Source organism: Sminthopsis crassicaudata, chromosome 3 (genome assembly GCF_048593235.1).
Source record: "Sminthopsis crassicaudata isolate SCR6 chromosome 3, ASM4859323v1, whole genome shotgun sequence".
NCBI classification, from domain to species: Eukaryota; Metazoa; Chordata; class Mammalia; order Dasyuromorphia; family Dasyuridae; genus Sminthopsis; species Sminthopsis crassicaudata.
This window is the reverse complement of record NC_133619.1, coordinates 345,125,666-345,148,998: the sequence shown is the minus strand read 5'-3', so window position 1 is coordinate 345,148,998 and position 23,333 is coordinate 345,125,666. Positions and strand designations below refer to the sequence as shown.

General features: G+C 40.2%; 1 protein-coding gene across 2 annotated transcripts; it reads left to right on the top strand.

Moving 5' to 3' along the window:
• Positions 1 to 11,152: 11,152 nt before the first annotated feature.
• Positions 11,153 to 16,508, top strand: FOXL2 (forkhead box L2). Of its 2 annotated transcripts, none has more exons than XM_074301654.1 (2): positions 11,153 to 12,241; positions 12,806 to 16,508. In XM_074301654.1, exon 2 carries the CDS (start codon positions 13,832 to 13,834, stop codon positions 14,978 to 14,980), a length of 1,149 nt encoding a protein of 382 aa, XP_074157755.1. In that variant the 5' UTR covers positions 11,153 to 12,241; positions 12,806 to 13,831; the 3' UTR covers positions 14,981 to 16,508. The 2 variants fall into 2 exon arrangements, with proteins under 2 accessions (XP_074157755.1, XP_074157754.1); XM_074301653.1 differs by having other exon boundaries at positions 11,308 to 11,570.
• Positions 16,509 to 23,333: the final 6,825 nt, after the last annotated feature.

Genomic DNA, 23,333 nt, shown 5'->3' with positions numbered 1-23,333 from the left:
GTGTAGTATAAAATGTGAAGACTTAGAGGACTTGTGATTTGTATTGATGAGTTGGTAAAGTCAAAGATCATTAAATGCATCAAATTAATGACAAACAATTGGAAGAAATAAGTATTGGACTGAGGAGGAAATTTATTAAAATCTCTTAAGTAATATAAATCTGTTTGTACTCCATCTCTTGGTGTTTTTGGTCTGTCTAAGTTAGAAGCCCAAAGCAAAGAGGTAATTCAGGAAAATAACGATTTTTAGGTCTCTTGCAAAAGGACTTATTTGTTGCTTTTTCTAATTGAATTCTGCTTTTTATGAGCTATCAGAGAAGAAAGGATATAATAAATAAAGACCTTAACTGGCTTCCTAAAATAATTGCATTTGTAAGTGTTATCGTATTTTTTTCACTTATAATATTTTATATTTTCCAATGACATGTAAAGATAGATTGCAACACTCATTTTTGTCATATTTTGAGTTCCAAATTATTCTCCTTCTCTCCCCCAAAAAGCAAGCAATGTAATACAGGCTATGCATGTACAATTATGTTAAATATATTCCCATATTAGTCATTTTGTGAAAGAATAATCAGAATAAAAGACAAAAACCACAAGAAAGAAAAGACAAAATTTTAAAAACTGAAAATAGTATGTTTTAATCTGCATTCTGTCTCCATAGTTCTTTCTCTGGTTGTGGGTGGTATTTTCTGTCACAAGTCTTTTGGAATTGTCTTGGATTACTATATTGCTGAGAAGATTGAAATCTATCATAATTGTTCAAGTGACATTGTCTTAATCCAAAGTTCAGACATTAGGACAAGAGTTGATAGATTTCATAAAATGTCTAATTCTATAATTTCCCTTTATAAATGGGGAAACTAAGACTCAGGTACAGGAAATTACTTGCTCAATATTATTAATATCCTTAGGTGTAAGGTAAGGTATTACTGGTAGACAGAGGTCTGATTTGCTGCCCTTCAGATCATTCTGTGTTGGTTGTAAATGACTTCATTCCATCTATTTGTAGGGTTGGCCCCATGTCCTCCAAGTGTCCAAACTCCCACAGTTCCTGAAGGGATTCTGTGGCCTAGATGAGATTAAATCCACAAAAACAACATTTCTCTGAAGAAGAAAGAGAAGTTGGAAGAGCAAAGGCCTGTGATGGGAAGGGTTTCCCGGAGAGCCAGTGGGTAACTTCCTCCAAGGGAAGCTATGGAGATGGGCAGTTCCTCTCTGAGACTAGACAACAGGGAATTGGGGCCCCCCAGCTATTCCTGCTTGGACCAAGTAGTCGTTTCTAGCTGCTGAGTGTCTGAGACAGCTCTCAACCTATAAGCATTGTTCAGTCAAAACAGCCTGACTTAAAAATATCTCCTATGTACATAAGAAACAAATAGCCAGGGATGCTATTCTACGTAATATTGGAAAATAGTTCACATTGACTATCTCCAGTCAGATTTGTCAAGCAAGACTCTTTTATTGTAAATTTTTTGAGAAATTATTTTCAACCAAACACTCCAGACCAAGTACATATGAAAGTTCCCTTTAAGGTGCTATGATACAGAAAATGTCAAGGATTTGAGAAGGAATAATAACAACTCAACAAACATTTATAAAGTGCCTACCATAGGCTAGGCACTGTTTTAAGCAATATCTAAAATATTGAGCACTGGGGATATAAATAAGAAAAAGATATTCCTTGCCCACAAGAAGCTTACAACGCAATGGGAGACCACCAAGGGATTTCTAGTTTATCCTTATTGCAGATACGATTGTTCTTGGATCTCGCTGTTCTTACTCAGTCATTTCAGTGACATCCAACTCTTTCTAACACTACTTTAGGTTTTCTTGACAAAGATATAAAAGTGATTTGTCATTTCCTTCTCCAGTTCATTTTACATATGAGAAAACTAAAGCAAATATGGTTAAGTGACTTGCCCAGGGTCACACAGCTAGGAAATGCCTAAAGCCATATTTGAACTCATGAAGATAAAGTCTTTTGATTCCAAATCCTATGTTCTATCAACTCCATCATCTAGATGTCCATTCTTTGTTTTAGATATAATTTATCATTTTTTAAGGAAAACTCCATTTATACCTATGTTTTGTAGTGCTTTTCACAGGAATTATTCTTGTATTTTATCAGACACATTTTACACATTGATCATTGAAATAATCATTTGATTGTTTTTATTATTAATATGGTCAATTATGTTTATAGTTTTCTTAAAAGGGAATTAACCTTGCATTTCTGGAATAAATCTAGACCTAATCATAGTGAATGGTATTTCTAATATATTATGATAGTGTCCTTACAAATGTTTTATTTAAAAATTGTACATCAATATTCATTAGTGAAATTGATCTATACTTTTCTTTCTCTGTTTTGACTCTCCCCAGTTTTAGGTATCAAGACCACATTTGTATCATAGAAAGAAATGTAAAGGATTTCTTCTTTACCTATTTTTTCAGAGAACATATGTAGTATTATAATTAATTATTTGTTAAATGTTTGGTAAAATTCACTTATAAATCCATCAGGGTGAGAGTTCACTTATATCTTGTTCGATATATTTTGCTAAGAGAAATTCTATACTACATTCTACTAATCTGTGCAATTTTTATTTTTGCAATACATAATTTTAAATTTTGTAATTAATTCATTCATTTGGATAAAACTTCCAGTTCCTATTAGTTTGCTTCCTGTAACATGGAAAAGAGGAAAATATGTGGACATCCTGCAATCTGATTCCATCCCTTTCAGTGTCATTTCAAGAGGCTGCCTCTTAGTGAATATGGTCTTTTTGATAATGCATGTACTGGGGGTGACAAGGGGACAGACAGGAAATTTAGGATGTCAGTGAGAAATAAAAAGGCATACAATGTGGCCTGACTCTCCATTATTGACATTTAAATAAATACCTTTACTAAATCCCAGAATGAAGCCACAGCAAGACCCTGGACTTTCTAAAAGGAATATGAATATTTCTAAGTAGGGTAATGGCCAGAAGACCTGAAGGGACAAGGTTTTCAAGGCTTCAGACATCACCTGTAGTTGGACACAATTTGGAAGCTAAAACAGACTTGTCAGTATAACACACCTATTCAATCTGTCTCTGTGCATCTGTCTGTCTATATCTATCTGTCAGTTTCTCTCTCTCTCTGTCTCTCTCTCTCTCTTTGTCTCTCTCTGTCTCTCTGTCTCACTGTCTCTGTCTCTCTGTCTCTCTCTGTCTCTCTCTGCCTCTCTCTCTCTCTCTCTCTCTCTCTCTCTCTCTCTCTCTCTCTCTCTCTCTCTCTCTCTCTCTTTCTTTCACACACACACACAAATTCCCACCCCTCATTCAATAAAATAATACAATGGATAGAACATTAGGTTTGGAATGAGGAAGAACTGAATTCAAATCCAGTCTCAGAAACTTATTAGAGCTATGACCCTGAGCAAGCATTTAATCTCTGCCTCTCCCAACTATAAATTGGAAATAATAATATCATATCCCTTCAAGGATTATAACAAGGATCAAATGAAATAATATGTGTAAAGTACTTAGCAAATAAAAGTCACTTAATAAATGCTGTCACTGGAGTGGCTAGGTGGCGCAATGGATAGAGCACCAGCCTTGATGTCAGGAGGACCTGAGTTCAAATCTAGTCTCAGACACTTAAGGCTTCCTAGCTGTGTGACCCTGGGCAAGTCACTTAACTACAACTGCCTCAGCAAAACAGTAAATAAATGAATAAAATAAATGCTGTCATCCTCTCTTCCTTCCTTTCTTTCATCTTTTTTTGCTATCTACCCATCACAGACACTTGCAATTCACTTCTAAATCACATCTATTACTTTCAGAAAGTTTGCTCTGGAAGAACAAAATGGGGGGATGCTAGATTTAGAGTAAGAAAATCTGAGTTTGTATTGTGGCACTGTCATTTTTTAGCTACGTGGCCTCTGAAAAAGTCAGTTCATATCCTAGGACTTCTATTTCCTCACCTGTAAAAAAGAGGAAACTAGATTGGATGACTCCCAAGTTCTCTCTTGGCCCAAAATCTATGATCCTAAGATTCTTTTGCACTTCTATATTATATTAAGGAAAAGGAAAAACATGTGGCTTTTTTCTCCTAAGGAGTATCTCTTACAACCAAATCCAATTACAACTCAAAGAGACATAGAAAGGGGATCAGTATGTATGCTTTTTTTCTGGATGCCTGTAGTGTGAGCTATCCTATGAGCTTGTGTGTTGAACTATAGAAATCAAAAAAAAAAAAAAAATTCTCCCTATAAATAGAAAAATATTGCCCAATGTGAATGGATAGTGTGCATTATAAAATCAATAATAATAATAATAATAATAAAGATAAGTGAAAAAGCCTGCTGTAATCTCCAATTTCTGTAAACATCTATAGCATAATTTAGGCTTATAACTTGATTTATTTACCTACTGTTCAAACCATCATAGATGAGAACCAGTCAGCTTTGCTAATCTGGTGAATTTCTATTTTCAAGCAAGTACCAAAAAAAGAAATAAGTAGTCCTACGAACTGATAACAGTAATACTACAATGTTTATGAAATAGCCTTACTTTGAAGGAGCTTTTTAAAGCTGTATGCATCACAAATATATCTAAGTAAGAAAAGTGAATGGTCTGTATGAATGTTATATTTCTTTTTAAGATGTTTTCTAATTCTAACATTCTATAAAAGTATGAGAAGTGAATTAGAAGTATGTTCTATGTCTGTAAACAATGGTTAAGGTTTTGTTTTGAGGTTTGTTTTTTTGTGTGTATCTGTAAAATGTATGCCTCCTAAGAGCAGGAATTTTGTGTGTGTCTTTGTAGCCCTAGTATCTAGCAGTATCAAATAGCAAGAGTTTAATAATTATTGATAAATTACTTAATTGCAGATATAAATTAATTATATTATGTATATTATATTAATATATTAATAATATTAATAATTATATCAATATATATTATAAATTAACTCTTTAAACTTAACATGTCTAAAACAGAACTCATTATCTTCCTCTGGAATCCTATCCTTTTCTAAACTTCTCTGTTTCGTCAAAGGCACCACCAACCTTCTAGTGTTTCAAGTTTGTGATCTTGCATTCTGTCATTTATACCTATGCAGCATCTCTCATATCTGCCTTTTTTTTCCCAGTCATATAACAACCATCTTAGTTTAGTCCCTCATCACCTCTTACCTAGATTATTAAAACCAGTTCCTAATTTATTTTCCTGATTGGAATTTCGCACAATTCCACTGTATTCTACATATGGCTACTAAATTAACATTATTTAAGTACATATTACACCATATGATTCCCCTACTCAACCAAATCCCAGAAACTTCCTATTGTCACTGTAATAAAATATAAGCTCCTCTATTTCACTTTTAAAACCCTATATCTGGCTCCAACTACCTTACTAGCCTCAGTGGATACTGCTTTCTCTCCTGAATCCCACAAAACTGGCTTCCCTGCTCCTTTCTGATATTTCATTTATTATCTCTATCCCTGAGTTCCATTGGCTACCTTACTTCTAGTTCAAAATGTCCCTCACTTCCTTTGAAACACAACTTAAACATCATGCTCTGCATGAAATCTTTGCTGATCCCCCCAAAATTAGTGCCTTCCTCAAGCAATCTTGTATTAACTTATATGTGTGTTTTGTATTTATGCTGAGCATATGCTAAACATTTGTTGCCTCTTCCTATTAGAATATAAGTTTATTGCAAATAGAAAATGTCTCATTCTATCTATCTAAATCCTATGAGTATTATTTGTAATGGAGAGAAGCTGGACACCATAACAACATCAGGGGTGAAGCAAGGATACCCATTATCATCACTATTCTTCAACACTATATAAGAAATGTTAGCTTTAGTAACAAGAAAAGAAAAAGAAAGGAAAATAATTAGAATAGACAATAAGGAAATAAAACTACCACTCTTTGCAGATGACATGACTATATATTTAGAGAGTCCTAGAAAATCATCCAAAAACCTACTGGAAACAATTCATAGCTTTAGCAAAGTTGCAAGATATAAAATAAACTCACACAAATTATCAGCATTTTTATATATTACTGACAAAGCCCATCAGCAAAAGATAGAAAGAGAAATTCCATTTAAAATTACAATAGACAAAACAAAATACTTAGGAGTCTACCTGCCAAGACAAAACCAAGAACTATATGAATACAGTTACAAAACACTTCTCATGCAAATAAAATTAGATCTAAACAATTGGAAAAATATCAATTGCCCATGGCTAGACTGAGGTAATATAATGAAAATTACAATTCTACCTAAAATGGTCTACTTGCTCAATGCCATACTAATCAAACTGTCAAAAAAAATTATTCTACAGAACTATAAAAAATGATAACCAAACTCATCTGGAAGAACAAAAGGTCAAGAATATCAAGGGAATTAATGAAAAAAAAATTAGAGAGAGAGAATGGTACTTAGCAGTACCAAACCTAAAACTATATTATAAAACAGCAATCATCAAAACCATTTGGTACTGGTTAAGAAATAGTGTCAGATCAGTAGAATAGATTAGATACATATGATACAATACTCAAGACCTATAGCAATCTAGTATTTGATAAAATCCCAAACTTCACCTTCTGGAATACGAACTCACTATTTGGCAAAATTTTCTGGGAAAATTGAAAAATAATGCCAGAAATTCAGCAAAGACCTACATCTCATACCCCATACCAAAATAAGCTCAAAATGGGTACATGGTTTGGGCATAAAAGGTTATACCATAAACAAATAGGAGAAAATGGATAATTTACCTATCAGACCTTTAGAGAATAGAGGAATTTATGTGTGACCAAAGAATCATTAGAGAACATTATGAAAGGCAAAATGAACAACTATGACTACATTAAATTAAAAAGGTTTTGTACAAGCAAAACCAACAGAAACAAGATTAAAAGGGAATTACAAAGATGGGGAAAAGTCTTTACAACCATTATTTTTTATAAAGGCCTCATTTCTAAAATATATAAAGAATTTTTTCAAATTTATACAAATACAAGTCATTCCCCAATTGATAAATGATTAAAGGATATGAACAGACATTTTTCAGATGATGAAATTAAAATCATCTACAGTTATATGAAAAAATGCTCTAAATTACTATTGATTAGGGAAACGCAAATTAAAACAACTCTGAGATACCATACATCTCTCACATTGACTAAGATGACAAGAAAAGATAATGATAAATGTTGGGGGGATGGGAAAACTGGGACACTAATGCATTGTTGATGGAGTTGTGAATTGATCCGATCATTCTGGAGAGCAATTTGGAATCCTACCAAAGGGCTATAAAACTATCCATACCCTTTGACCCAACAATGACATTACTTGGGTTTCCCAAGGAAATCATGACAGAAGAAAAAGGATCCACACATGCAAAAATGTTTGTAGCAGCTCTTTTAGTAGTAGCAAAGAAATAAAAAATTAATAGATGCCCATCAATCAGGGAATGGCTAAACAAGTTGTTGTATGTAAAAGTAATGAAACATTATTTTTTCTATTTTAAAAAATGATGAACAAACTGATTTTTAAAAGGCCTGGAAACATTTACATGAACTGATGCTGATGGAAAACAAGCAGAACCAGGAATACATTGTACATATAACAAGAATGTGTGATGATCAATTATAAAAGATTTAGTTCTTCTCAATGGTTCAGTGATTCAAAGCAATCCCAATAAACTTTGGACAGAAAATGCCATCTGCATCCAGAAAAAGAATTAAGAACACTGAATGTAAAGTAATGCATGTTATGTTCTCTTCTTTTTTCTGTTTTTTGTTTTGTTTTGTTTTCTCTTTCCCATGGCTTTTTTTTTTTTTTTGCTCTGATTTTTTTTCTCTCAACATGATTTATAAAGCAATATTTATTTAAAAATAAATAAATAAATTTACTAGAAAAAAGGAGAATGTCTTATTCTTTGTGTTTGTTATCTCTAGTTTTATGTCCAATGTCTAGTCCATAGTAGGTGCTTAATAGGTACTTATTGACTGGTGATTGATTAGTAGTAAACTGAACTGCAATTCAATTCAATTCAATAAATATTTATTATGCTACCATTCCATGCAAGGTACTAAATCAGAAAATTTGTCTCTTCATTTAACATTGGAATTTCCTTCCATAGTTATAAGCAGATATCCATTGCAAGCAACAGTCACTACCACCCTCATCTGCAGTTCCTGAGCCTGGGACACAAATGAGATGTGGTAGTATTTGGTCTCAGTGGTTCTGGCCAGAAGAACAAGGTGTGTGAGACTAGTTTGAGGGAGGAAAAAAGGAACAATTCTTTCTTTCCTTGCCTTAGTGTCAGGGTTTTCACATCTTCATCCTCATTCTTCTTAGATTTCCTAATTTTAAGAAGTTCTTCTAAAACCTTTTATGGATATGTAGGTAAGTAAATGTAGGTCTCTCAAACCCTGTTGTAGGTAAGGATATTGTGTGTGCCTAATAATATGTGGATTCCTAAGGCTAGTATATCAGAAAAGAGAAATAATCATTACTGTTATTTCCAGAGAGAAAACAAGGTTAGGTCACCCTCTACAGTGGGAAGCTGGGTTCTTTTCTCAACCTTCTGGGTTGAAGCATGAAGGACCAAAGTTCCTATGAATGGTCCTTTTAAAAGTCTTAATTCTAAGTTCTAAGAAGCTCGGCAAAGACCTACATTTCACAACCCATACCAAAATAAGGTCAAAATGGGTACAAGTTCACAGGCACGCACAAACACACACCTTACTGCCCAGTAAACCACAAGGACCTAGATATTTTAGACCTTATTAAGTTTCTGAATAAAACCTCAATTCACTTTAGAAAGTGGGGGGTCAAGACTAGAGAACTAGGTGAGAGATTCCTGGTAAGACTTTGAATGGGAATAACTGGGTTTTTGGGAAAGATGGCCAGTAAATACTGTGTGGAAGAGGAGTCTATTGTACTCGGTGGATGGTACACCTGGTGTCTACATGTAGAGTCCAGGCAGATTAATCCAGTAAGAGCTATGGGAAGTTAAAAAAAAAAAAAAGAAGAAGAAGAAGAAGCAAGCAAAAGTGGTAAAAGGGACTGAATTCAATGTAAATGTCAGAAGGCGGAGGTGGGAAATCATTACCTTAAAGTATTTTCCTGTGCCTCAGGATAGGCAATTGAAGTGAGAGGTTTCATTCAAGTAACCTTTTTAAGGTGACATCACACGCTCAGGAGTCCTGTTCAGAAACCTAAGCCTTAACCTGAGACTTAAACCCTCTGAAAGATGATTCCAATTGGAGCACCTTTGCCTGTTCAGGCAGAGAATTTCCAAAAGAAAGCCTTTCTCAGGGTTTTTAGCTCTTAACCGCCTTCTATCTCTGCCACTCCACCTCCAACCACAGTCGCTCACCGTACAAGAAGGGAGACTCCAGGCCTGTGGCATTTTCTCCAGGCATCTGGTTGGCATTTAAGGAGAGAGCAGGCTAGAGATCGGGCTATCGCTCTGAGGGTGATGACATCCGTCCCATTCCCCACTAAATCCAGTCACACCACAGTTAGACACACTTGGAAAACCTTTCCAGTGCACAGCAGCCCAATGTCCTTCCCAAAAGAAAGATCTTGAGTGGAAGTCTTCTTCCTAGCACTTCCCTTGTCTCAAGTCAGTTTGAATATTCCATTCAAATGCCCCCCCCCATCCAGTTCTGAAATCTGTACAGTTCAGCTCCACCATTCTCTCCTTGGGCCCTTGTTTTCCTAGGGACATCTTAGTAAAGAGGAAGGCACCCTTATGCGAGAAAGGGAAGAAAGGGATCATCGCACCCACCCTCCCCCCGAACTTCCTGTCCGGTGCTTCCTCTCCCCTCAATGATTGAAGCAACTTGTTGGCTCTCTGTGCCCTTATCATTAGTCTGAGGAATGCCCTCCCCCCCCTCCTCCTGCTGAAAGCCCCAAATCCTCCTGCCTTGCCTCTAGTTCTGCATCTTGCTTGCAAAACGATTAAAACAAAGGGTTCCTTCGGATGTCCTTCTTAGGACTAACTGTCAGAAAGAAATATCGGGGGAGAGATGCGTTTTCTTCCCTCCTCTTCTAAAGGGACAATTGTTTAGATGATTGCCATTTTTGTGTATATGAGTCTCTCTCTGTGTGTCTCTATCTCTGTCTCTCTCAGTCTCTTTGACTCTCTTTCTCTCTCCCCGCCCGTCTCCCTCTCTTTGTCTCTGACCCTTCTCACCTTACCTTCTCCTTCCTGTCCCTCACCTTCTCCCTCTCTCCATCTCTGACTCTCAGTCTCTCTCTCTGTTTCTGCCTCTGGACCCCCATTTTCTCTCTCTCTCTCTCTCTCTCTCTCTCTCTCTCTCTCTCTCTCTCTCTCTCTCTCTCTCTCTCTCTCTCTCTCTCTCTCTCTCTCTCTCTCTCTCCCCTGCCCCCCCCCCCTCTCTCTCTCTCTGTCTCTCTCTCTCTCTCTCTCTCTCTCTCTCTCTCTCTCTCTCTCTCTCTCTCTCTCTCTCTCTCTCTCTCTCTCAAAAGAGGGAAGAATGTGGAATTCCGGGGGGTGTGATGACACATACAACAATGCTGTCACACCTGGCTGCAACAGCAGGGACCAGAGCAGCGGAAATGCCTGCAAGGGAGAAAAAGGAGGGAGAGGCAGCACGGGTGGTCGGAAGAAAAAGGGATCCAACACAGACTTAGTGCACAAATCTCTGGGATTGCAGATCAGGCCCTTGAAGGTCAGGAAGAGCCGCGGGCCCAGTTTCTCTTCCCCTCCCCCATTGCAGGAAAGTAGGGTTCAGGCACTGGCCTACTCGTTGCCAGTCACATTTTTGTTCTATCTAAAATCGCTAGGACTTTGAGGACAAACGATTCCCCGGTAGCTCAAGGGTCACTAGGATCATAGGAGTATAGAGACAAAAGGGCATTTAATCATCAGCTAATCCAATTCTCTTATTCTACAGGTGAGGAAACTAAAGTTTAGGGAGGTTTTGATTTGATGGAGAACATACAGGTAGCAAGTGTCAGAGCGGGGATAAGTCAGTCCTGGAGGCTGTATCTGTTGGTTTGCAAACATCGCTTTTGTTTTCGTTTGGATCCTCACGTTGTTTTGTTATCTTTGGTGAAAAGAATCAAAGGCTACTTCGGGCTGCAAACTAGCCTTGCGGAAGTACCTGTTCTGTTCAGTGAAGTTTCTGTTTTTTAAAAGGCTAGAGGAAAGATCAGATCCATTGTTGCAGTAGAGCTTCAGGAATTGTTTCCCCTACAACAGTCGGTCTGGCCGGATGGATTTAGATTTCTGCGGGAGAAAAAAAAAAAAAGCCAGAACTCAGGTCAGAATGAATCTTGACCGCAGCGTAGGAGTAACCGACTGGCCTTAGGCTTTCTCAGCCCCGAACTCGAAATCCCGCCGGCATTCACGAAGATTTGCCCAGGACCCGGACTCCTCAGGCCTGCAGCGTCGTCCAGTTCCTAATTCGAAAGGCTGGGATGTTTATAAAAATGCTCTTGAAAAGGCGCTTTCAACTCGCTGAGTTTTCTCAGCTTTAGGAGCGAATGTCTGCGCGCTGACGCACTCTTCTCCAAGTCAGTCTCCGAACGCAGCACATTGCGGGTTTGGGCTTGGGCTCTCGGGTTTGGGTTCGGGGATATTCGGTGGTATGAAGAGTTCCGAAGAATCCCAGTTTCCCTGGGGGGCAGAGTGGCTTTTTTGTCGGTGGGTCGCTGTTTGTTTGTTTGCTGGTAGTGGTGGTTGCAACAATAATTTGCTACCAACCTGCTTATCTTCCGGAATCTCTAACTAAAGTTACGTTGTTGCACGTGTAATCAATCTATCCTTATTTATACAAGACGATTGACAAGTTAACTGGCAGTGTCGCTCGCTCTCTATACTTACTCAGTTACTGCCTAGATCTGTTTTTCTCCGAACCTTGTTGACTCTGGTATCCCCTAACTTGGTGATAAGGAATGGAAAAAAAAAAAAAAAAGTTCTTTTAAAAAAACAAAATATACTAATATACTCTCCACACTCCCAGCCCCCCCCCAAAAAAAAAGCCTGACTTTTCATCAGTGATTTCAACTTAATCAGTTTTTATAAATCTCATTCATTGTTCGGTCACGCTTCCACTTCTTCAGAAATCAGAAATAATGCTCAATCCACTCCTGGAGAAAAGATCTGGCACTAAACATCCTTGCTTTGGGATTCCTCGCTCTAGGTGTGGGTACTAAAGAACTCATCTTCTCTGAACTCCTGGAAAGTAAGAATTGATTCTTTTGTTTGTTTGTTTGTTTGTTTGTTTTTTCTTTGTTTGGTTTTGCTTTTTGAATCTCCAGCGCCTAGCAAAGCTCGAACGCAAGAAAATAGCAAACGCTTACTGCCTCTTGGTTGAGTTGATTCTCCTCTCTGCAAAAGTATTCATACCTATAATTTCCACATATAAGCAGAATGAGCATATTGACACATTTACATACGCATTCAATAACCTTAAAGTCAAATGGGAAAGAATTAGAGCCCGTGAATCAATACGGACCCAGAATAAGGAAATTGCGGGGGAGGCCTATTTTGTTTTACCGAACCGAATGCCGATTTGTAACTGCTTCAGCTCAAAGATATTTATTCCGCAATAGGACGAGAGGCTTTTGCCGGGAATATCCCTGAGTTTCTCTTATGGATACAAATATTAGACTAAAATTAGTCGAGATCTACTCAAAAGAGTGAAAGAAAGGGGTGATTAAGCAAGTGTTTCGTTCTTTCCATCTTAAAACATTACACAATGGATATATCCCAAGGCCTTTGTGGTGTTTTCTGCTCTCTCCGCCAGGACAGAGATTTATGATCCCTTCCTGTCACTGCATCCCCGAAGCCCCGTTGCCTCCTCCACCGTTACTACTGAGTAGAATGAATTGTCCTACGGCTGCTGACATGACATCATCTAAGTATGGGAAGGAAAGTTTCAGAAAATTATTTCATGGAATAAGCTCCTGAGAGACTGTACCTCGGACAAAATGTGTGCTTGAATGATGGACACGCTTCCAAAGACAGGGATGAATGGCACCTCTCTGCATAGCTGCGCGTTTCTGAGTGTGCTAAAAAGTTTTAAGAAAAAGCAATGTATAATGGTGTGTGTGGGTATGTTTGTTTAAGAGCGAGCGTGTGTGTGGTGTCGCTATGTTGGGAGATGGAAGGGGGTGGGGGTAGAGAGCCAAGCCATCGGCTATTAGGTTTGGGAAAACTCGGGATCCTCAGTATAATCGCTATTTCTAAACCAGGTGGGTGCATTGTATTATATCAAATGTGACTTAGAAATGAACTCGACCGTGCGCAGCTGGCTGCCCCGCTATAGGGGCTAGAGCTCCTGACGAAAGCGGAACTAGTCCGGGCCCATACAAATCAGAAAAGAGAGAGGATCCTCGCGCAGTAGGAGACTCGAAGAGGCAGCTTTAGGCAGACAAGGAGACAAGAAAATCCACTTTAGGCGGGGACTAGTTAGGACGGGGTGGGGCGTGGGGGGGGGAAACGGAGCCCCTCTCAATCCAACTGGCTCCCCCCATGCCCAGAAGCTGAGCTCTACACTAGATTACGGCTCACGAGAAACGGAAAGGGCAAGAGGAGAGAGAAAGAGAGGGAGAGGAAGAAAAGTAGCAAAGTAAAGAGAGAGAAGAGCCCCAGCATCCCAGAGGGATCGGAGAAGCTTTTCAAAAACTTTGCGAAGACTGTCTCTCAGCCCGGCCTGCGCTTCCTTTCCCTGGCGCCCCCACTGGCCCCTCTCCCAGCTGGGGAACCTCGGCAGAGGACGCTGTAGTCCGCAGCAGGGTAGGAGAAGAGAGGCGGGCCGCTTCATCTTGTCATGATGGCCAGTTACCCGGAGACTGAGGACGATACGGGGACCCTACTAGCCCCGGAGCCGGCCACTGGGCGCCCAGGGAAAGATTCCGAATCCCGAGGGCCCCGAGACTGCAAGGAAGAGTTGAGCCCAGAGAAGAGCGGTGGAGGCGGAGGGGTCCCAGAGAAACCAGACCCTTCACAGAAGCCCCCTTATTCGTACGTGGCGCTGATCGCTATGGCCATCCGCGAGAGCGCGGAGAAGCGGCTCACGCTGTCCGGCATCTACCAGTACATCATCGGCAAATTTCCCTTCTACGAGAAGAACAAGAAGGGCTGGCAGAACAGCATCCGCCACAACCTGAGCCTCAACGAATGCTTCATCAAGGTGCCGCGCGAGGGCGGCGGCGAGAGGAAGGGCAACTACTGGACACTGGACCCGGCCTGCGAGGACATGTTCGAGAAGGGCAATTACCGCCGGCGGCGGCGCATGAAGCGGCCCTTCCGCCCACCGCCCGCCCACTTCCAGCCGGGCAAGGGCCTCTTCGGTCCCGGCGGGGCAGGAGGCGGCGGGGCCGGCGGCAGTGATGGGTACGGCTATCTGGCGCCTCCTAAGTACCTGCAGTCCGGCTTCCTCAACAACTCGTGGCCCTTGACCCAGCCGCCCTCGCCCATGCCCTACGCGTCCTGCCAGATGGCAGCGGCGGCGGCGGCTGCAGCGGCGGCGGCTGCGGCGGCTGCGGCCGGCCCTGGCAGTCCGGGAGGGGTAAAGGGGCTCCCCGGGGCCCCGGCCTCCTACGGGCCCTACTCCCGTGTGCAAGGCATGGCACTACCCGGTGTGGTGAACTCTTACAATGGCATGGCGGGTCACCATCCAGCGCCTCACCCCCACCCTCACGCGCACCATCCCCACGCCCACCACCTGCACCCGGCTGCGGCCGCGGCTCACCACCCACCTCACCACCCGGCCGCAGCACCCCCGGCCCAGCTCAGCCCCGCCAGTCCCACCGCCGCTGCGCCCCCGGCCCCCGCTCCAACCCAGGCCAATGCAACGGGTCCCCCGCCTGGCCTCCAGTTTGCCTGCGCCCGCCAGCCTGACTTATCCATGATGCACTGCTCCTATTGGGACCACGATAGCAAACACAGCGCCCTGCACTCACGGATAGACATCTGAGGGAGGGACAGAGGAGGGCAGGAAGAAAAGAAAGGAGAAACCAGAGCCAGCAGCCGAGGTACTCAAGCATAGGCGCCAGAAACAGTGTACCATTTCCATCCGCTGGCCAAAAAGTCCAGGCATCCAAACCAAACTCCAGAAACGGACTGCAAGACGTTTCCTTGCTGTTTCTGCCCTCTTTCTTCAGCTTCGATCTTTCTCTACTCTACTTTCTTCGTCTCTTCTTTTCTCCTTCTTTCTTCTCTTCCATCTCCCTTCTCTTCTCCCTGCTTGCTTTGTCACCCTCTCGCTCCCTTCTCGATTTCTTTCCGTTCTCTCCCTCTGCCTTTGGCCTCAGGCTGTTGCTAAATGTTCCTCAATCTCTTTCGCCCAGCCTTTAAAACCCCCCTTCCTCTCACCTCTCTTCTTTCCAAGCTGGATGAATTGTGCCAAAATTTTTGCAGAGGAAAAAAGATCAGTCCCAATGTCCCAGCCAGTCCCAACCTTGTTCCACACCGTTTATCTGGAGTCAATGTGTAACCCCGGGGGCTCCGGCTACACCACATCTTACAGGTCTGTGAGCTGATGGCATTTTGATTGTAATTGCAATATGAACTCTAATTCTGACATAATCGCCCCCCTGCTTTAAAAAATCTATGAAAGGAGAGGTAGTTTTCTATTTGAAACCTTCCTACAAAGATTGTTGTTGTTGAAGAAGGGTTGGGGGAGGGCCGCGGAAAGATGGGAGATGAGAGTTTTCCCTGGGGGGAGGGAAAGAGTAAATAGTGTGTTGCAGGAGAGTCACCTGTCCTGGACATCAGACTTCCTATTTTGTTTTTAGTTTTAAAACCCATCTTCCAGAAAGGTTGCACTTCTATACTCTTCCCCGATAATATAGATTGTGCGTTTACCGACGAGAAGGGATTTGCTTGACCTCTGTTTCAGAAAGTAATGTTACATTTCTTTAAATAACAAAATAAAGCAAAGCCTTGCGGAGAAACTAATGAAATGTTGTTGCCTTGAGGGGGTGAGTTGCTGCTAGAATGTAAAATGAAACGCAAATTTATTTTTTTTTAAAAGCCTATTCAGGAAGTATATCAGAATTATTTTATTCGGGCCTTTAAAATTGTTCTCCCAGCTGCAAAGGGAAAATGCTTTGTAAAAGATGGAATTGGAATGTGATTCTCTTTAGCTCTTCTAACTGAGAAAGTCCAATTTCACTTGATCTTTTCAAGCCCTTCTCCCCATATATATTTTTTTCTGGTAGCTGGTTGTCAATCAGTCATTCTCTCATCCCTCTTTTTTTTTTTTTTAATTAAGAAAAATAATTGTTTTTCGGTTGCGGATCTACGACCTCGCATAAAATAATGTGAAACCCAGAAGCGTAGATACCGGGGCGAATTTCCAATGATTTTATAAATATGTAAGCCCATAGCTATTGTTGTGTAGTGTTTTGTGGGGACCAACTTTTCTAGAGTCAACTATAGCACTTTTAATGTATTTTCTAGTATTGTAAATTCTCGAATAAAATGTTTTCCTTTCTTTTTAACGAGGCTTCATATTATTTCGATGACGACTAGTTTAATGTTTTGGTAAATCTAAAAGGAGTTGGGGGAAGGACACGGAAATAATGCAACTACACATTTTGCTCTTAATAGGAGCGCTCAAAATGGTGATTGAGGACAATCTAGAGTTTTCGGTAATGTGATTATTTTCTTGCATATTAAGATCATTTTCATTCTTGTTGATTATGACAGCTTCAGAGAGAGTTCTAATATACTGCCCATTTTCAAGTTTTCTTCCAAGATCTAAATGTGTTTTTAGAGTTTAACAGAAACATGAGTATTCAAATTGACTGTGTGAAAGTCTTGTATGTATGTGCATATCAATCAATGCAAATATGATGTTTTCTAATATGTCCATACTTTTATGTGTGTCTATAGCTACACACACCACCAGCATATCTCCCAACTATTATTGAAAGTCAAACACATAATTCATTATTCTCAAAACTAAAGAATGGTGGAACTGGAGAAGATATCTTTAAAAGAGAGATCAACTTAAATCCAACACCTTGATTTTACAAAGAAGGAAACCAAAATCCTTAGGGGTGAAGTGTTTTGTCCGAATGCCCAATGCAGATCAGTGCCAATTTATAGTGTTTGACAGTTCCTTAGATAGTCAGTGATTTGTTTGAGAATCTTTTAAGCCAAGCACACTTATCAAATAACTGAAGAAACAGCATGTTTTTCCCCCTTTCTTTCTTTTTCTGATATCTGTACAATAATGAATAAAGAGCAGTGCTTTCATACAAGTAACCAGGCATTTGAATTGTTTCCAAAATTGTGAGCTCAGAAGTGCATTAACGGTGGGTTGTCTTTCATTACTTTAATGGGATTACAGGTATCATTCTAGACCATTTGCCCTTGGTGATGATGCAGCTGTAAGCTGTTTCTGTTAGTTGAGCTTTCCTTCCCTAGTCTATCCATTTATTAATATAAACCTGTCCCTCCCTTCACCACTTCCTCAGCTCATAGCCAGCCAGAGGCAGAGGTACCGAGATGGAACTTTAAACTAGGAGAGAATGGATCACATGGGAAAATTGGAATAGGCAAATTGCTTTTCTGAGCTCATTTAGAGCCCGAGAGAGCCGAAGCTCCTCTGGATTCATTCTGGAGATGTAATCTTTTTTTCCATCGAGATGGTGAACATTTGGAGTTATAGTCTGCTTGTGTCTAAAACTGCCAAGCTTTAGGACCAAGAGGAGTGTTTGAGAATAGTTCCTCATCCGGGTCTGTCCCCTTTCTTTCTCTGATATCTCTTAGATAGCTGGACTTAGGCCTGTTTCTGGCAAAGGTATAAGGAAATCTTTGTGCTTCTCGGCTTTGGGAGGTGACAAGACCTTTCAGGAAATTTTTGCAGTAAAAGATGGGGACTAGGAGATAGAAATATGTGATAATATAGAGACTCAGAGACAAAGTTGAAACGTTCCCATTTCTCACTCTTGACCTTTGCCTCTCTTGTAGAAAACACAGTGAAACTGCATTCAACATCTTTGGGCAAGTCCTGAAGTGTGTATGTGTCATATGTATGTAATGTGTTTCTGTATATCTAATGTAGTTTGTGTAGATAAGAAAGGGAAGATAAATGGTTCTTCAGTTATATTTGAAATGTTTTTATTTACTTTTTCTACTCCAAAAAGGAAATCAATTATTTGGTTTTGAAAAAGAAAGAGAGGCTGAAAATCTTCGTCCCTTGCTGTAAAACCAGAGAGAATATAATGGGTATTCAAGAAAGTGAAGTGGGGTGAGGACTGTTTGACACCTTATTCTAGATATCTCTGAACCCAAGTTCTGTTCTAAGGTGAATTGCCATCACTGAGCTGTGGGGAGAAAGGCAAGAGTCAGGACAGAGCAAAGACAGTGGGTGTCTGCTTTGGCTCCAGGCAAGAAAGAACTAAGAGAGCAAAAGCAAAATGGAAAAGGGGTAAGAGAAAGAAGAATCTAGTGAAATCTGGCAAAGGAGTGAGTATCAAATTAATCTAAATGTAAGGTTCTCACATTTATAAAAGGGGAGAGGAGATTTTTTTACTTACAGTCAGAAAATTCCCCATATTACCCTAGTCTGCGAATGGTAATCTTTTACTAGTTCTAAAAGTTTAAGCTCCCTAACTTCTGTTGTACTTTTTCTCTATTCCCTCCTTTTCCATCTCCTTCTCCAAATCTTTCTATCCTCCTTCCATTTCTTTCTTTCTTTCTTTTCTACTATTTTCTTCTTTTCCTCATTCCTTTTCTTCCTTTCCTTCTGTCTTTCTTCCCTTCTTTTTTCTCCCTTTTTTCCATTCCCTCCTCTCTTCCCTTACTTCCTTTTTCTTTCTTCCTCTCATAATGTTTTCCTTTCTTTATCTTCCTTTATTCCTTCCTTCCTTTCTTTCTTCTCCATTCTCTTTCTACCCACTACAAGGATACTCTGAAGATAAATTGTCTGAAGAAATTTCAAAGTCAAGGGGAAATGAGCTTGAAACTATTTCTGTTTGTCTTTAAAAAATGTAACTTATACAAAGTCTAAATAACCTCCAGCCTAAGGTGTGTGGGCATATAAGTTTATGTCTATATTGTGGGTGTGTCCTGCATATTAATAAAATATAATGTAATTAAAGTAAATATATAATGTGTGCAAGTAAGAGCTAATAAGAATGATTACTAGTGCTGACAGTCACAATATTTCGTGTCATATATACATATGTGTCACACTCACCAATGCAAACATATGCATGCCCTGATACACATATGTTTACAGTGCACATATGTGTTCTTTCTATTCATAAAGAGTATGTATAAACACAGTATATTTTTTTCATTCACATACATAACTATGCCTTATTCCCTCTTTTCCGGTACCAGTTTTCTTTTCCTAATATGCAAATTCCTTTCATTCTTCATCCTAGTGTTTTAATTAATCTTCATGCACCTGGAACAGAGAACAGACTTCCCCTGAAAGCAACTCAAGTGAGTTCTCATGCAAGGGAGCTCTTCAATGCATCTGTCAAAGAAGTGCTAGTATTCCCAGTAGAAGGGAAGCATCCTAATGGTTAAGCATCCTAAGATCTATGGGAGGCCATAGGTCTGCAAAGTACCTTAGCTTCAACCCTGAAGCTTCAGGATAATCGTTTTAACTGACCTTGAATTTGTTGAGCTTTTTTATGTGTACATCACCTTCTTTTACAGGAATAGAGGTCCAGTTTTCTGTGTGTTGGCTGGATTAAGAAATGTCTGGCATTTGGCAGTTTCCCTTATCCAGTTTTCCAAATCTTGGAGATAAGGTTAACCTGCCCTGTTAGTTCAATCTGGACTGAGTCCGTATACCTGGAACATGTATAGCTCACTACCTAAATGCCCAAGGAAACCTGAGGAGAAAATGTGGGTATATCAGCAAGAAGGTGGTCTGAATTCATGTATACTGTGCTTAGAGGTCTGGCTTCTAAAGGGCCAGACTACCTTGATCTTTTGGGGAAAGTGGAACAAGTGGTAAATTCTAATTGTTTCCTTATCTTTAATGTGGCCCTCCATTCAAGTCCTATCTGCCTAGTATTAGTGCAGAGGATATGAAATTTTTGGTTTTCCGGGAGCCTATTCCCTGGTAAATTTTACTATCATTGGCTTTTGTTTTCTTCTAATTCCATCCCTTCAGGTAGCTCATGAGGTGGTTTGTACTAAAAGTCAGACACCCAGATCAAAACAAAAATGCAGCTACTGAATCCTGAAAAACAAAAACAAAAACAAAAGTCTATATTTGATTGTGTATCAGTTTCCACCCAGATATCTGGATCTATGCTAAAAAAAAAAAAAAAAAAAATAGTCAATAACCAAATTAAAATAAGGTCCAAGAAGGAGAGAAGGATCCAGTGGGGGGAGTAATGGGTGAAGAATGTTAAAAGAAAAGGGGATCTTGGCCTGAGTTGAACTGGTAGTAGATACTCCAGGACATGGGAAGATATCTGATAGGAGTTGGCACAAGAGAAACCCAATATGAGTTAGGGAAGGACTCAGAAAACCAAATCTAAATGCCTCTTCAAATTGGGGGGGGGGGGGAAGAAAATCCAGTTATATTAATTTTTCACTAAAGATGCCTTCACCTAGGTATCTTGGGAACCTCTTTTTTTCCAATTCCCCTGTCCTCTTAAAGGGAATTTTTGGATAAGAAAATTGTCATAAGCCTATGTGCCTGGACAGGAGGAATGGAACGGGAAAGATAAAAGAGTTGTCCTATACTGGATAGCCTGAACAGTGGACTCTGGAGACTCGATTGAAAAATCAGCTCTGAGAACACTGGCTGAAGATTCCTGGAATTTTAGTTACCTGGGGGTCCTGCCCATTTCCTCCCATGACCTTCCATGTCCTCTTCCCAAGGAGCTCTCAGGCCTGGAAGCTAATGACGCCAAGGGGCAGAGAACCAAAGAATGTTAAATGAAAGAGACAACAACTTAAAAAGTTTTCCTTCGACTACCTCATCTTACCCACAAGTTAAGGGATAAGTTGTAATATTGGAGGGGCTGAAGAAACTTGGAAGTACCCTTGTTTTCTTTTTCTTTTTTTTTTTTTTTTTTTTTTTTTTTTTTGAGTCAGCGACTCTAGAAAAGAAGGCAAATGACTATGGATAGACTCCACTTGTGAGCGATGATTACTGGTCTCGGAACAGCAACCCGCGGACCTTCATTATTAGGAAGTGAAAGTATCTGCCTCCAGCCGGGTCTCTCTAGTAGCTGCGGGCTGTGCTCATAAAATAGAGCCTCCGGGTATGAGAATGCTTAGGGTCGCAGAGCGTTAGACCTAAGAAATGCAACAGAGAACAAAATAAGATCACCTGAAATCAAAGAGAAACCCTTGTTTCGGTGCCACTGAGCAGAAATTTCAGAACAATTTACTAGGGGATCGGCATTCTGATATTTTCTCTGAACCCGAAGTATTAGAAGCCTCCTCCCCACATCTCTTCTATAGTCCAGAAGTTAGGCTCCTCGTTAGAGCTTATGGAGCTACTCCAATCAGAACCGAAGGACTGCAGGACCGAGTTGGCTTGATGGTCAAGTGCTCCAGGCTGGTATCCGCTAAGCGCATTTCCCGGGGTTGAGTACACGTGCCAGCTTTAAGCTTCCAGTTCTCACAGGGACGGAATATCGAGGGAACTCACAAGAACCCTCCCGGCCCAGAACAGGGCAATCTGGGGCTATTTCAGGCAGAAGGGCCTCTGAGAGTGTGCGGCCGAACCATTTGAACCGAAATAGTGTGTAGGTAACTTCACAGAGTTAACTTTATCAGAAGTTGCATTCATAAATTGTTGCCCGGGAGAAGGGAGGGTTTGGAAGGAGAGTGATTTAGAGAGAAGAGGATTGTAGGTTTGCTCAGGTGGATGCCTACAACTATAAATTTCTACTGACAGTTTTTTAAATTCAAAAAACCTTTGATTTTTCGGAATCAATTGTTCGGAAATTCCTCCTGGTAAACAGTCAATGTAATTCTCTCTCTAGAAAAGGAGTTCTGAAATTGGGGTCCGCAAAATTTGATTTTTTAAAAATATAGAGAACTTCATTTCAAAATAATTTCCTTCATAAGTCTGTGTACTTTATAAATTTAAAAACTTTATTCTGAAGTGCAGCCCAGATTGCCAAAGGACACACACACGTTAAGAAGACCCTCTGCTCTAGTGAATCTAGAAACTAAATAAGTGTTTAATAAGCAGTTATATTTTTATTTGTTTTGTTCCTGTTGTTGTTTTTAAAGAAGAGATTTAAAAACTTTCACTTATTTCATTCACTTGGATCAACTCCCAGGCGCATCCCTCCCACCTTTCTTGGAACCAGCTCTAGCCTAGGTGCACAATTGGTGAGATGTTTGTTCTAAAAGGGAACAAATTCAAAAGGAAATATATCATATTGATACTGGTCTTGTTACCCGGCACCCCTAGTTCTGACGGCATCCTTGTCCACCGGTACCCCTAGTTGTGTGGGGTTTGAAGATGCCAAAATAGACACAGGCGTTAAATAGATCGATCTAGAAGGGAGGATAAAAATAAGAAGTATGTGTTTTAAATAACTTAATGATCCTCCAGTATCTCTCCGATGTTCGCCAGCTCCACATCCCTTAGCGCTGGTGCATCGTTCCCATGCAGAGAGAGGCTAGGCTAATTCAGAGCCATAGTCTCAGGTTTTTCAACTCTGCCGGGAGCCTTGGGAAGCTATGTACCGAATGTGGAGAGAGTTCCTTCTGGATTGAGAATACTATCCCCGCTGCGAATATTAATTTCGGGTGCTATATCAGACCCCGGTGGGATCTAATGACTTGGGTCAGATAGGGTTATAGGCTAACTCAAGTTCTCTCCAGGATTCCTTAGAATAAGGAGCCGGTACAAACTGAGTATTGAAACATCCCTAAAGGCATCTGAGCTATGTTGAACCTTATTTAATACAGTGTGGCTTTTGAGCAGAATTTACTAGGATGCAAATTCTAAAACAGATTCCTTTTTCAATAACCAGAATAGATCGCTTCTGTCAGCCTAAATTGCCTCCCACAATTTTTTTCTTCAATTGCAATATAATTTTCTTGGGGGGGGGGGGGAAGATCGCCAATAGGAGTTACAAATTGATAGTGGTTCTTCCTAATGCATTCTAGTAAAGATTCATGGAAAGCTAAATATTTCTTTGGGGATTGTACAGTCTAAAGAGACTAGGATTATTACAAATGCCGACACTCTTTGATAACTCCTTTTTTTCTTTCAGGAAATCTGGGCGCTAAACATCTCCAAGATTCGTTATCCCAAATAACAACATGGTGTGGGTGAAAGATCGTTGACTCTGTAGGGCAGTGTCAGTAAAATTGGG

What these genes read in the sequence shown, in the direction of transcription:
- FOXL2 (XM_074301654.1), top strand. Translation starts at nt 13,832, where the DNA reads ATGATGGCCAGTTACCCGGAGACTGAGGACGATACGGGGACCCTACTA.